This window comes from Danio aesculapii, chromosome 8 (assembly GCF_903798145.1).
Source record: "Danio aesculapii chromosome 8, fDanAes4.1, whole genome shotgun sequence".
NCBI classification, from domain to species: Eukaryota; Metazoa; Chordata; class Actinopteri; order Cypriniformes; family Danionidae; genus Danio; species Danio aesculapii.
This window is the reverse complement of record NC_079442.1, coordinates 50,338,987-50,354,576: the sequence shown is the minus strand read 5'-3', so window position 1 is coordinate 50,354,576 and position 15,590 is coordinate 50,338,987. Positions and strand designations below refer to the sequence as shown.

At 37.4% G+C, this 15,590-nt stretch overlaps 1 protein-coding gene across 1 annotated transcript in view; it reads left to right on the top strand.

Annotated features, from left to right (window-relative positions):
- The window catches only part of gcn1 (GCN1 activator of EIF2AK4), a 105,226-nt gene that overhangs the window by 63,079 nt on the left and 26,557 nt on the right, over window positions 1-15,590 (top strand). The window contains exons 28-35 of the mRNA XM_056463217.1: window positions 341-484; window positions 2,768-2,892; window positions 3,459-3,648; window positions 3,909-3,979; window positions 5,928-6,093; window positions 9,429-9,623; window positions 10,275-10,521; window positions 10,619-10,740. Of these exons, the coding sequence (XP_056319192.1) occupies window positions 341-484; window positions 2,768-2,892; window positions 3,459-3,648; window positions 3,909-3,979; window positions 5,928-6,093; window positions 9,429-9,623; window positions 10,275-10,521; window positions 10,619-10,740 (1,260 nt within the window). The remainder of the gene's footprint in view (window positions 1-340; window positions 485-2,767; window positions 2,893-3,458; window positions 3,649-3,908; window positions 3,980-5,927; window positions 6,094-9,428; window positions 9,624-10,274; window positions 10,522-10,618; window positions 10,741-15,590) is intronic.

Sequence of the window (15,590 nt, the reverse complement as noted above, 5' to 3'; positions counted from 1 at the left end):
TTGTATTCTGATGTCATCACTTTACTGTGCATTAATGACCAGGACAAATTTAAAGTCTGTTCAAGTCCATTAGTCAAAGTCTATTCAAAATTTAGCAATTTAACCAACAGTAGACCTACACACAATATTATTGTTGTTTTACCATAAGTCTGAGAAATAACAATAATAACAGCCTACTCATATTCACCTTTATTTTACGTCTACAGAATCGTGAGAAATTTACTTAAATACAGTGTATTTTCTGTTTGTGTAGTTTGGTGTACGTGAAACGCGTGTGTGTGTTTTATGTGTGTAGTCTCTGTGTAATGCGTGTATTGCACTAATGTGTGTTTGTGTTCAGGTTCTGGCGTCGGGCTGTCTGACAGCTCTGTGTGGCAGTGCTGGGGGTCAGGAGGGTTGTGCTCTCGCTGAACAGCCTGAGATCGATGTTCTGCTGGAGGCTTTACTGTCCTCCTGTTTCTCTGTCAGAGACGCTGCGCTCCGGGTCAGTGCCTTAATCACGCTTACTTGGTCTTTTCTTTAAACAAGTTTGTTTTGACAGTACACTAGTCATTACATGTCCTGATAATTATATACAGTTGAAGTCAGAATTATTAGCTCTGCTGAATTATTAGCCCCCCGTATATTTTTTCAACCAATTTCTGTTTAACGGAGAGATTGGATTTTCACACATTTCTAAACATAATAGTTTTAATAACTCATCTCTAATAACTGATTTCTTTTATCTTTGCCATGATGACAGTAAATAATATTTGACTAGATATTCTTCAAGACACTAGTATTCAGCTTAAAGTGACATTTAAAGGCTTAACTAGGTTAATTAGGCAAGTTAGGGTAATTAGGCAAGTCATTGTTTAATGATGGTTTGCTTTGTGGACAATACAAAACAAATATTCCTTAAGGGGGCTAATAATATTTACCTTAAAATAGTATTTGAAAAAAATGAAAAACTGCTTTTATTCTAGCCGAAATAAAACAAATAAGACTTTCTCCAGAAGAAAAAATATTATTGGAAATACTGTGAAAAATTCCTTGCTGTTAAACATCATTTGGGAAATATTTGAAAAGGAAAAACCAATTCACAGTAGGGCGAAAAATTTTGACTTCAACTGTATGTCATATTATAGTACCATTTCGGTAAATTCAGTCAATTAATAGTTTGTTTATTGATCACATGTAAATAATATTTCTTCTTTACATTTAAAGATATACTCAGAAGTCAACTCATTCATATGTGATCATATTTCTCACTTTATGTAGAAAATAAATATTAATCAAATTTAAAGCTCTTATCAAAAACGAATGCTAACTGGTCCAACTTGCTACAAAATATCTCTAAATAAAATGGAAAATGTAATCTAGAGGTCTTGCGGCACGGGAATAAATTTCAGAATAAAGTGCGCTAGCAGTCGGTAACTCTGTGTAGTTTGACACAGGTCTAACAATATAGCGGCCCCAAGTCCTGATGTTATTTTAGGAAAGCATATCTGTCATTCTTTTTGAGCACCGGTACAGCCAGTACCGGCAAGGCAAAGCAAGTACCGGGGGATACCAAATAAGGGCAAAAGAGGCGGAGCATGAGCTACAGACGCCTGCTAGCATTTTGCTTAGACAGACTTTTCCTTGGGAGAACTGCTTAATACTTCATTACCTGCGACTCGTTTGTGTTCTGACCACATGTGCTTGGTTGTGTACTATATTAATAAAGTGTTTAGACCTTTAAACAGGAGGAAAGTGTGAATTCCAAACACTTCAGATATAGTCTGTGTTAGTAAACGCAAGGCTATATATGAAATCTAGGCATTACACTGTATAACAATGCTTCAGGTGACTGTTCTTGAGCCTACAGCTAATCAATCGGTCAGATTCTGGAGTGCTTTACGGGTCTAAAGAAAAATATTAATGATCTTAAATAAAACAAATACATTTATAGAGATGGTATAGAAGTATATAATTTCACCCACCTGGGAAATGGAGGCCACGTGAATGGTTTGTGAGCACAACTAAAGTGCACACAGCATGCCATATTATCTGATAATTGTAGGAAATAATTCCAAATAGCAATCGACTGTGTAAAGAAACATAAAACAACACAAAAATATGATGTATATGCCGAGTTCAGCGGCTAATCAGCCGGAATCAGCTGAGGTGAAGTGACTGTGACCAGTGAGACCTAGCTGTCACTCAAGTGGCCACGCCCTTAATTATGCAGACTTAATATAACCTAATATAAAGGAAATGGATGGGTTATAAAAAAATGTACCCCTTGTCACAGTTGTCATGATGGTATTATTAGCTATTTGAACCAAAATCGTTCTTTGTACCAGGCTGTAAACACCTTTTTTTCTGCTGTAAAGTTGGCCATTCTAACAGTGGGCTCAATAGAAATCTGCTCTATATGGAGCCAGGACTAGTGGAATTTTGATGAATTGCAGTTTCAGTTACTTCCGTATTTGCTTCTTGAGGGAGAGCAGGAGGTTGCTGCTTGGTGTCGGCACAGTGGCAGTTTAAAAAACTAAACTAGTGTCCTATTCTAATGAGGAGGAGATGGTCACTGGTGGGCGGGGCTTTCTCACTGTGATGACACGTACAAATGGACAATGTCAATCAGTGTTTCTGCATCAAGTGTGATTCTGAAAAATATAATTAATTTGTTTTTACCATACCATACTAGTTATATTCACAGACTGATGACACACAACTGTGTTTCAAGTGATTTTGACATAATACGCCCCCTTTAACATTGCGATGTGTCTGCCTGCTATAGGGTCTGCTGGAGATGGAGCTGGCGTTACCCACCGACAGCACTGATGTCAATGGCCTGAAGGTGCTGAGGAGGCTCTGGGTGGCCAAGTTTGATGTGGAGGAGGAGGCCAGGGCTCTGGCGGAGAAGTGAGTCATCTTGAGTCACTACGGTCATCATTCACACTCCAGACTCTGCTGATTCAGAGCTGGACTCGTGGTGAAGATGTTGGCAACATGGGTTTATTTGAAAGCTGGCGTTTTGGAAACGGTTCATCTTGTAAACTCCAGACCATTTGTGTCAAAAGAATAAAGTAAAAAAGAAAATGCGTTAGAAAACGTAGCTGCAAGCAGCAATTATCGGGGCCCAGCGGCCACATTATAAACACGCATGGCAACAAGCTGCAGAGCAACTGGAAAATTCTGTAACTTTTTGGCAGCTTGGTCTAAGCCAAATTTGGTGGAAATTGGGCTAATCATCTATGGAGAGTTCAAAACAACAGATTTTCTAACTAATTCAAGATGGTGGATAGGAAGTTGTGTCAATTAGGGAATAAATTATATCAATATTCTCTGTATAATCTAAGAAATCTGCAAGACCAGTCTCATGACAATACACAAAACTATACAAAAATTAGCATTGATTTGGTTTATTGTTGCTGATGAAGTGTGTTTGTGTGACTCTTTCTTTTTCTCTGTGTGTGTGTGTGTGTCAGACTGTGGCAGGCTCTGTGTCTGGATCTGGTGCCGGAGCTGTGTCCGCTGCTGATTGAGGATGTGATCCAGCATGAGGAGGCGGTGCGTTCGGCCGGTGCGGAGGCTTTGTCCAGCGCCGTCAGTCAGTATCAGGAGCAGTCGGCCACCGTCCTCTCACAGCTCACTCAACTCTACCATCAGAAGCTCTATGTGAGGCTCTCCTACACACACATCAGCATGAGTGACCATTGAGTTACAGCAGATGAATTATAGCCGTTGTGTTAAATGTTATAAATTACCCACACTGCCTTCTTCAGTCACATGATTCAATGATTCAAATGTAGCTCAATTTAAATGTATTTGCATAGTGCTTTTCACAATGATTATTGTTATGTAATGTACTGAATTGATTGAGGTTTGTATGAGTGAATGTGGTTCTTGTTCAGTGATTTGGGTGTGTGTGTGTTCAGAGGCCGCCTCCAGTTCTGGATGCTCTGGGACGTGTTATTTCTGAAGCACCTCCTGACCAATGGGAGGCCAGGTCAGAGCTTTTTAGATATGATTATGACTTTTTTGCTGTTTTATATTCTAATTTTAGTAAAGGTTTTCTTTTCTTTTTTGTATTTTGTTAGTTAGATCGTGTGTTTGCAGTAACCTAGACTAAAGTGTACTCACACTAGGCATGGTTGTCTTGAACCAGGCACAGTTGTCCTCTCCCCCTCAGCTCACTTTGTATTTTTACCTTCCTAGCCGGATTACACTTATGTCATTGATGCGACTGTTCAGTTTAACAGAAGAGAAGCGCTCTCGCTCTGTAAAGTGGAGATTTTGTATTATTTTAAGTTGTTTATTATTATTATTATTATTATTTTCAGGCACTTTGCATTCACCCTACAAGCGTGCCGCGCCAAAACACAACCAAACCACGCTCTGGGACACCTCTTTCGACCGAGCCAGGGCCGGCCAACTAAATTGCGCCTGGGCATGATTCAGAGCACTCACACTTGTCAAACAAACCGGGAAATGGGGTCAAACGCGCCTAGTGTGAGCACACCCTAGGGACAGTGGTTCTCCAATGGTTTGGCCATGGGACCCACATTTTTACATGGTCATCAAGCTGCGGCCCAAATTTTAGAACCTATAATTTAAGATTAGGAATTATAATTAATTTATTTGTTAACATACACAAGTAGTGAGATAAATCATAAGAAAATCACCAAGACTTACAAATAAACAATATTTTATTGCTGTCATTTAACAAAATGTATGCACTTGTGATGCCCTCAGCTCTTAGAGTCGTTTTTAAAAATAGTCCACAGGTTTGTCCTTGCAACCGGGATGTTTGGTTTCTAAATGTCGTTTTAATTCAGAAGGTTTCATGTTGTCTTGTGAGAGCACCTCACTACATATGACACACTGAGGTTTGAAGCCTTTTTTGTCATCAATATATGTAAATCCATACTTTACATATTCGGGGTCGTACTTCGATTCGACATATTTGTTGCTATAATTAAATGAAATTTCACATGTTAAACGGTACGGTTGTCACATGCGCATTTCATAATTAAAGTCTGGTATTTGCAAAATAAATTAAACTTTTGTTATTTTATTTACCACACACTCCATGACCCACTGAAAATATTCCCATGACCCACCAGTTGAGAAACACTGCCCTAGGAGACAATCTGCCTTTACATGTTAGAAAGGCCTAAACTATTTGTTTGTTTTTGTTTATTTTTTCTAGCTTAAAATCCTCTAGGCTGGTCTTTAACACTGTGTGAGAGCTGTTATTTTAGTTTTATTTCATTTTATTTTCTTTTTTATTCTCATGTTATGCCATTTTTTTGTTGTTATTGTGATTTTTACTGATCTGTGCAGCACTTTTGGTAAAAACTTGTTTCTAAAAAAGTGCTTTATGATTTGAGTTGCTAAATAATTCGTTATTATATTACATATTGTGATTATACAGTTATTATAGAAATCACAGTTACAATATTTGTAGTTTTCTTTTTATCATTCAAGATCTCTTTGGATAACATCTAGCAAAGAGTTATTGCAAATTATATATGTAGAATGGTTTTTATTTTTTGCATGTTTGCTTTTTTTCTGTATATTTATTGTTATATTTTTATGAAAATAGCTTTTTTTTTTAATTTATAAAGGATGGTCAACACAAAAATGAAAATTGCCATCGTTTACTTAACCTTCAAGCCTTTGTGTTTCTTTTGTTGAGCACAAGAAGTTATTCTGAAGAATGTTGTAAACCTAAAACCATTGACTTCCATAGTACTTGTTTTTCCTACAATGCAAGTCAATAGTTAAAGTTTTTCAGCTTTATTTAATATACAAAATAGTGAGTAAATTTTCATTTTTGGGTGAACTATCCCTATAATCTCCTGATTACGCTACACATGCAGTCCAGAGTCTGCCTTGAATCTGAGTGATTTGTCCATTTTCTCAATGAAGACTGATGCATTTCCTGTGTGCAGGTGTGGCATTGCTCTAGCGCTGAACAAATTGGCCGAGTACCTGGATGAGAGTCAGGTGACGCCACTTTTCTTGTTCTTTGTGCCGGACGCTCTAAATGACAGACACCCCGAGGTGCGCCGCTGCATGCTGGACGCAGCACTGTCTGCTCTCAACACACATGGCAAGGTAACTCAGCACATTTAACCATATTATATTCAATTATAATAGTATCAGGGCTCCCACAGGTCATGGAATGTTGGAGTTTTTAAAGACATTAAGAGTGAGGGAATTGTATATATTTTTGTCCACATCATGGAATATAAGGGATGTTTGTGTCAGTTTTACTTTCCATTTATCAAGGTATAATTTTTCTCTAGCATGTTTATATTACGTTGTTTCATGTGTTTTGCCTATTGTATTGTTTAGGCAATTTTTTCACTGCCATTTTATTCCTCTTCTACTTATCAATATCCAGTCAAATGCAGTCACAAGTCTGTAAAATGCTGTCTCTGGCCGATCTTTATCTGTTCAGAGCTCAACGAGTCCCTACATATTACTCAACTACATATTGCAGATCAAAAATATCTGATTATTGCAGCCTAAAATTACTTATTTTCTATGCCCTTTCTCAAAATTGCAGCAATATTCCTGCCATTCCTTGTGTTTTGTTGTGAAAATGTAAGCTTTCTTTTTTTTCTATTTTGGCCTCAAGAACTATTGGTCTTTGTAATTATATAATGGGAACACTAAGAGAAACAGAGAGAGAAAGTGTTTACCTCTTGATCAGGTCAATGTAATATATCTATCAAATTATATTTGATAAATAAATGATTAAAATAAACAAAACTGTTCAAATCTCTCCAACAATAGCATTAGATTGTTCAAATGTTAGATACAGCAAACTTGATCTTAGCCTAAACCTAGCCTCAAATGTGTGTTATGAAATTGTCAAGTGACTGGTCTAAAGGCGGTCACACACCTAAGGAGAAGTACCATGTCTTGTCTATGACATCTCAAAGTATTGCACCCCCAATGAGCACTTTCAATACGTGAATATAATGGGGGTTTTTTATATGTAAAAGTATGCAGATTAGGGCTGTACGATATTGAAAAGATCTGTTTTTGCGATATTTTATTGTTTTGCGATTAAATATTGCAATATGAATACAGTTTCAGTATATTGTTTGAATAGCTCTATTTTTCTGGGTAGTCCTAACAGTATTCAGGTACAGAAATTGAATACAGAAAATGAAGTCACATTTCTAGTCCAAATATCTAAAAATTCTTTATCAAGTAAATGTATTATTTGGTTTTCTTGGTTTATTTTTTAAATAAGTCAAATAATTAAGTCAAAATTAAGAGTTTTTCCTTAAAACAAGCAAAATCATCTATGCCAGTGGAGTAAGTAAAATGATCTGGTTTTTCGTTGAAATGTAGGCAATTAGTCTAGAAGGTAAGATATTTTTTTTTGCATAAATCCAGCCCCCAGGTCACAATAGCCGCATTTCCACTATCGGGCCAGTGCGAGCCAGGGCTTTAATCGGGCCAGGCCGGGCCAATAGCCCGGGAGGTTGAGAAATGAGGCCGAAATCATGTCGCGTTTCCACTGTCGGGCTAGTTGCTCGCAGCGCGTCACGCAAACACCGCCCCCAGAACGTCCCCCGAATCAAACGTCACACAACCCGTCACACAACCCGCCCACTTCAGCGAAAACAAAAAACTCTAATTATAACCACAAACACAACCTGGCATCACTACGAGAGCTGGAAGATGGAGAACACCGAAGCGATTGTGGTCTGTTGGTGTAAGGCCAGACAGCGATCCCTGGATAAGGACATTCGAGTTCGTCTGCTATCCATTTTTTCTTCTTCTTAGTGAGTTGATCAAGCGCGATAGCAAAACAAATGTAAGGGAAGAAAGCATCTTGTCTCCTCTTTACCTGACAGGAAAACTCCGCCTTTGTACGTAACCCCGCCCCGAAGCCCCAGTTGGCCCTCCTTGGCCCAAGGTATTCGGCGGGCCGAAAAAGGCCGGACGCTGGCCCCAAGGAAGCCCCGCTTCGGCCCGATTACGCCCCGGAAGTGATAGTGGAAACGCGACTGGCCTTGGCTCGCCCTGGCTCGCTCACTTTAGGCGCGATAGTGGAAACGCGGCTAATAATCAATATATGGACTTATGGCACAACACATGGACATGACCTCAATCATTGCAATATATATCGCCCATACATAAAAACAATTCCAGCAACATTTAGCTGATTATGAAACATCTCTATCACTATTGGAGGTGTCAGCGTCAGTATGGTTAAAACACTGTAGTATTTACTATAAATGACTATAGTATATTTTCATGTGGGTGTCAGACAGCTGACAATAGATCTGGTAGCAGATATCGGAGCCTCAGTCACTTTTGTGGTAGCATTTATTATTATTATTTATTCAGGATCTGCGTTTTCACATTCTGATTCCAATGCCTCATTATTAAATTATTAAAAGGACTAATTAAATGAAATATTCTTAAGAATGAAATATGTGTTTTTTGGAAGAGTGTTCTTGCATTTTTATAATATTATATTATCATTCTGTATTATATAATGAGTGGCATAAAACGTCTCAAAATGACAATAATATCATTTATCGCTATATATTTTGTGTATGTATAATTATAGTAATATAGTAATTAAATACAATTCTATAGCTTCTGGTCAGCCATAATTCAGATTCAAAATTGCGTCTTTGAGATGTGACAATTGTGAATGCGCACATTGCAATATCGATGCTGAAACGGTATATTGTGCAGCCCTAATGCAGATGCTGCGGAAGAAATGTGAACAGGTTCTGGGTGGTCCAAATCTTTTTTCGAAATTTATGACAATTGGGGAAAAAAATGTAAGCTTCTCTAAATTGAGTCATTTGAAATAAATTTTAGTAATCGCAGAATTGCCAAATTCTGGATTAAATACACAACACAAAGGCTGCCTGTTTTTTTTAGTGATGTTTTATAAACAAATTTCGGGATGAGCACGCGCAGAAGTTTCAGTATCAAATACGTCATTGACAATTATTCTATTATCCAATCAGTTCTTGACCAAACCCCTATATATACCAAAGTTGTCTTACCTGCAGCATCTCACGACTTTAGCATCCCTCCACCACCCCGTCACCTCACCTCTTAAGCATTACAATCCCGGGGGGAGCGTTCTGGGGCCGGGCTAGATACTTCGCTCGAATCCCAATTCCTCTCTGTTTCCTGATAAGGGGAATAACTCGAGTTGGGGTGTCTCCCCGAGCTCAGAGCCCTCTCCCTGGACAGCACGCCAAATACGCTTTATTCTGAAACTATTGCAAGTGTGAACTCGTGAAATCATTATTATTCACTGAAGAGTAGGCTCTGAGAATTCAGCCTCTTTGTCAGTAAAAGTCAGGGATTTTCACAGTTGGCTTAGAGTGGGAACCCTGTAGTATATAAGTATTACTATAGTAACACTGGTGCCGTATAAAATATTTCTCTTCCTGTGTCAGGATAACGTGAGCTCTCTGCTGCCCGTGTTTGAGGAGTTTCTGAAGAACGCACCGCAGGACGCCAGCTATGACTCTGTGCGGCAGAGTGTCGTCATCCTCATGGGCTCGCTGGCTAAACATCTGGACAAGAGCGACCCCAAAGTCAAACCCATCGTGGCCAAGCTGATCACAGCCCTCTCCACTCCCTCACAGCAGGTCAGCAGTGCTTTTTATCTAACGTTAACGTTCGGTCAGGCCAGTTGGTTTGGTGTTTTCTACACGTCGCCTCTCATCAGGTTAACTTCGGAGCTTGTTGACCCAATTTAGCATGTCGAATAAGCGTCGCCTGAAGAGTTCGCTTTGATTGGTTATTGAGGAATGAATTAGAGTGTGAGTGTGACATAGTGAAGCGACGTAGCAAGTAAACAATTCAACCCAAGAAGGAACAAAAAGAGGCTGGCTATAATTTTGCCGTTTCTCAAACATTTGCAAATGATATTGATTGTTAGTTTATCAGACATATTTGCAGGGCTGAATTTCTCCTTGATGAGTAACAATTAATGATAATAGTATTTAATACTGCTTTGTTTACAATTCGTCTGTGTGAGTTAGAAGTTTTGGTTTCCTTTGCGGAACGATTAACCGGATACTGCCCCCTACAGAGCAGAAAGACATGTCATCTTGCCTAGGTGCAGATTACGGCTCTCGTTTCAGTCGGCTTTCATCCGTTTGGTGTGTTCACGTGCAGCTTTTTGGTCTAGAAGCAATACAACAAGTGGTAACAACACAATTGTGCTTTATGCTAGTTTGGCCTCGGCTTGGTGTGTATCAGCCCGAACGTGTCTCTTTGTGTCTTCTGCTCCTCAGGTTCAGGAATCGGTGGCGAGTTGTCTTCCTCCTCTGGTTCCTGCTATAAAGGAGGATGCAGGAGGGATGGTGCGGAAACTCCTGCAGCTGCTGCTGGAGAGCGACAAATACGCAGAGCGCAAAGGAGCTGCGTACGGACTGGCCGGACTGGTCAAAGGTCTGGGCATCTTATCACTCAAACAGCAGGAGATCATGACCACCCTGACGGACGCCATTCAGGATAAGAAGAACTCCAGACGCAGAGAAGGTGCAGCTTTTGAAGGAGCAGATCTGTTTGCTTGACAAATTATTAGTTAAAATAATGTGAAATCATATATATGATCACCTTTTTCTCTCTTTTTCAGGTGCTCTGTTTGCGTTTGAGATGCTGTGTAACATGCTGGGGAAGTTATTCGAGCCGTATGTGGTTCACGTCCTTCCTCACCTGCTGCTGTGTTTCGGTGATGGGAATCAGTACGTCAGAGAGGTACAAACACTCCTGCTTTATTCTACCTGAATAACTAATTCATATAATCCTATCCAGCCATTGTAGATTAAATTTAACTCTCAATATTATGCTGTGATTTTTGGATTTCATTATGATCGAAGGAATGCACTTTCTCCTGTTCACTAATTGATTATTTCAATCTCGCCGCAAAAACAGCCTCATGATCGCATCTGCAACTAGTCCACGTAAACCTGTTCATTCACAAACGATGCATGAAGTGAAAGCATCTCTTTGTGTATTTTTGTGTGAATTATTTAATATCCGCATAGTTGTTTAAATGAATGTCATGTGAGTATTTTATAACCTACGCGTGCCCATACAGAAGGATCTAGCGAGGCTCAATGGTGTTTTTGCCATAGAATATAAAATAAACTTGCATATGAGCATCAGATGCGCTCTGGCGGAGCTGTTCACTGTTCCTGTCAGTGATCTCCCAATAATGTCCAGCTGCAAACTCAACCGCCATCAGACTGATGCGTTTCAACAGATTTAGAGTGTTTTACTGTATTTTACATTGGTCTGTATATTTTTGAATAGTACATATTTATTAGTAGTTATTCAGTCATTCCACTTTAAAGCAGAAGCTGGTATTTTGCAATCTCTCTGTTGACCTGTGGTTCTTTTTGAATCTGTGTATATTTAAAAATAAATAAATAAAATTATTGTAATTTCCCTCAAGCATACGCTAGCACAAGCGGTTTCCGTGATACTGATTTATTTGATGGCTTTTTCCCCAAATCCACCGTGAAAACTAAACAATAAATACAAAACAAATGAACTTAATACAAATCAAAACATACATAAACAAACAAACTTTAGAAACTTCAAACACTAAATACAAATATAAAGCAAAATACCTCGTTGGCTGCATGCTATGTGAAAGAAGTTGTCCCTTAAATCACTTGAAGTCCTTGGTGAAGTCAATGCATTCATTGGCGAGCACATGCAAACAATTCATGTTTGCCGATCGCTTGCTAACAGGAAGTGATAACCTCATGAGCAGTCAGCCATTTTATACAACCTCAGATTTCAAATTAAAAGTCCCAAACAAAATAAATTCTCAAATAATACATGCAACTTATTCTCAATAAGAAATTATCTTAGAAAACAAACAACTTATATACATAATTTATAAAGTAACAACAAACAGTTACAATTATATATGATATAATTTTAGTTTTATATGTAACTAAATTTAAATATATATCTTTATAAAATGCTGATAATATAAAATGATAGAAAGCACAACAAATGTGTAATATATATATATATATATATATATATATATATATATATATATATATATATATATATATATGTATATATATATATATATATATATATATATATATATATATATATATATATATATATATATTTGTTATAATAATATAATATAATAAATATAATATTTGTTAATAAATCAAGTTTTAAAGGAAAATGTCTGACAGTTGAGCCTTTAGAAATTGATCGGAGTAAGTAGTGGGCCCCACAGTGAAAAAGGTTTACAACCCATGTTATAAATGATTCATTTGTGCTTGTAAAAACTGAAGAATTCTGTGCACCGTCAACTGGTGCTGCACTGTTTGCAATTATAGTGTCATGTGATCACAAAAATCAAAAGTGAAGTAAAAAAGGCAGTCAAATGTCATAGCAGTGTTACTGAACTGAAAAAATGTATATATAGAGAAAATATAGCTATTGAGAAACTAAGAACAAATGTCAAGGTCACACTTTACAATAAGGTTCATTAGTTAATGCATTTACTAACATGAACTATGTGTGAAGATTACTTGTACATCATTTATTACTCATAATTCAACATTGACTAATGCATTATTAACATCGAAATTCATGCTAGTTAACACTGGTTAATTAACATGTGAGTTAACATGAACTAATGATGAACAACTGACTTTTCATTTACTAATGTTATCTAACATGAACAAATCCTGTAATAAATATATCGTTCATTGTTTGTTCATGTTAGTAAATACATTAACTCACAATAACTAATACAACCTTATTGTAAAGTTTCTAATTGTTACGTCCTTTTAGATGTTAATATTAAACTAAAGGTATTTGACATAACATATAATAGTTGAGTGTGATTGTAACAAATGGAGGGAGAAAGAAACGACTGAAGAACCAAATATCACTGCAAATGTTTATTGCCCATACTTCCTATGAAATAAAAAATATATTATACAGTGAAAGAAAAATATTTACAATAAATGATGAATTACCTGGGGGTGGGGAGAGGAAGTAGTTAGATGTGCTTAAATCAAGAAATAAATATAACAAAACTCAGTAACTGTTTTCAACAAACTAAACTAAATATGAAAAGAAAAGCATGAAAAGAAACATCTTCAACGTACCAAACGTCTTAACTAAACTATTCTAACTAAAAACAAAACATACACAAAGCAGCACATTCTCCTGAACCTAGTGAACTAATACAAAAGATGAATCTCGGTGTTGTATATGTATATCGCGGGACTTACTCACTCCTACAACCTCTCCGAGGTATCACTCAAACACATCAGTTAACTGTACAGTCACAAGCAAACACATTGCACTTTCAGATCTCAAAACTATAGACAAGAGAATTAAACACAAGCAAAACACATTGTCTCAGACTAGCCCTCGCAAGAGAGACTGTCCTCACAGAGACCCACAGAAAGAGTAAGAGCGAGAGATGGAAAGAGATAGAGAGAGAGAGAGATCGCCATTGCAGTTTGGGCCCTGCTTTTAAACGCTACGCCGACCAGCGATTGGTGGTGCAAACCCAGCATCAGCGGCCAACGTCATCAGCATGAAATGCGGATCCTCCAATGCCGTTCGTACCTGTAACACACGCATACAAACAAACGCACACACATATCCAAAATACGTTCTGCAAGCGAACGTAACACTAATGTTAACAAAAATCTATACAATGTAGAACACTTATAGATAAGTTATGTACAGTAAAGACAGCATAACTGAATTGAGTTAAAATTTAAATGAAAATGTCCAGGGAGTGTGCAAAAGTGCATGAATGTGCGGAAGTGCAATCTCCTTAAATATCTATAAGAATCATTGTAAACATGGACGTCCCGATGATGTCAGATAACATGGAAATCTGCATTTCTGTGAAAAACACATCTCTGCAAATATGGAAATGCAGATGTCCCTTTTTGCTTGGCAGTCTTTAAATGAATTATAATATTTAGTATCTTACTATTTTTCAGTCAGTAACAGAACACACACACAAAAAAAAGGTAGAACCTTTGGTTTTGTGCGCTTTTTTTTAAAGCTAATATAATCCCACACAGATGATGTACTGTTCCTGATTTGACAGTTCTGCAGTATCAGGGTGTGTCAAGACTGCAGCCTCTGTACAAGTCAAACCACAGCTTAATGTGCTGAGTTTAGTTTAAAAAGTAGTTTAATAACATTGCAGTATGGTCTGAAATTCAGTAAATCATTCAGCCCTTGTAAAATGACAAACATTTAGCATCAGGTGTGTTCTGGTTGGCTGTGGATTTTAGGATTTTGCAGCAGGGTCTCTATATCAGGTCTTTAAACATGTACATAATGCAATATTTTATTTAGAGTACTGCGATAACAATGTTTCTTACAATATAATATTCCCCTATAAAAATGCAATTTTTATTAGCTATATTTTTAAATCGTTTATTTATGTAATGATATTAAAATTATATTATTCAGATCAATTCATGATGTCAGGGTGCAAACATTTAATCTTTAAAACACCGTGTGAAAACCTCAGCAGATATTCTGACTCTTAGGCTGCATTTACACTGCAGATCTTGATGGTCAATTCCGATTTGTGTGGTGATCTGCTTACATCATCTTTTAAAAGTGACTCGTATCTGATCGTCTGCATTTACACAGCACATGGCAAAGGCGCAATGACCAGGAAAAAAAAGAGCGGGCGATGACTAACAGCTGATAATAAAAGAGCGCTCTTCTCTATTCCTGTATGTAATCAGTTCGCAGCTTCTGACAAGTTGTTTAACTATAGTTTATGACAGAACGGTTCTTATTTGTCCATCTTCTTTTGATATATAGGCTTTTTTAAACCTTTAGGCTTCTTAATGTAATGTCCATGTATATATGCACTAATTTTATATTAGTTTATGATGGTGTTACGGCCCAAAACTCAACACTGGCTCGAACAACAACAACCAAGGTTTGAGCCGAACATATGAAAGACACAGACGACTGAATTAATCTTTAATAATTAGTCTGAATTACTCTTTAATTCACAAAAATAATAAGCACAACATTAACAAAACCAAAAGTAGACACACTCAAATAGACAGGTAGAGCAGCTAAGGAAACAGGTCTCTGACTATCACTGTTTTTAAATGGACAGATCTTACCTACAACTCCCGTAAAAGGAATAAAAACAGGTGAGTCTTCCGGGCCACTGCTTACCTTCACTAAACTAAATAAATACCAAAACGTGACTATGAAAAATAATCCACTACCTGCTATAAAAACAAAGTATCAAAATAAACAAACTAGTTAACAAAAGGTTAACAATAACATAATTCTAAGGAGAGCGGCATGTAGATGCATCCCCCGTGACGTCATCCAATCCTAGACAAGCCGGGTAGGAAACTCCTCCTATAACTCAAGCGCAACAAGCACAAATCCGCAACAAATAAATATGAATTAAAATACAACACAGACCCACGTAACAGTTGGTTACGTGGCGGACATTGCGCTCTCTCTCTCTCTCGTAAACATGCTAAAATACGTGTGCTATATGACAATATAAAAGCTGAAGTCCTTGTTTATGAGATTTAGGGTTTGGG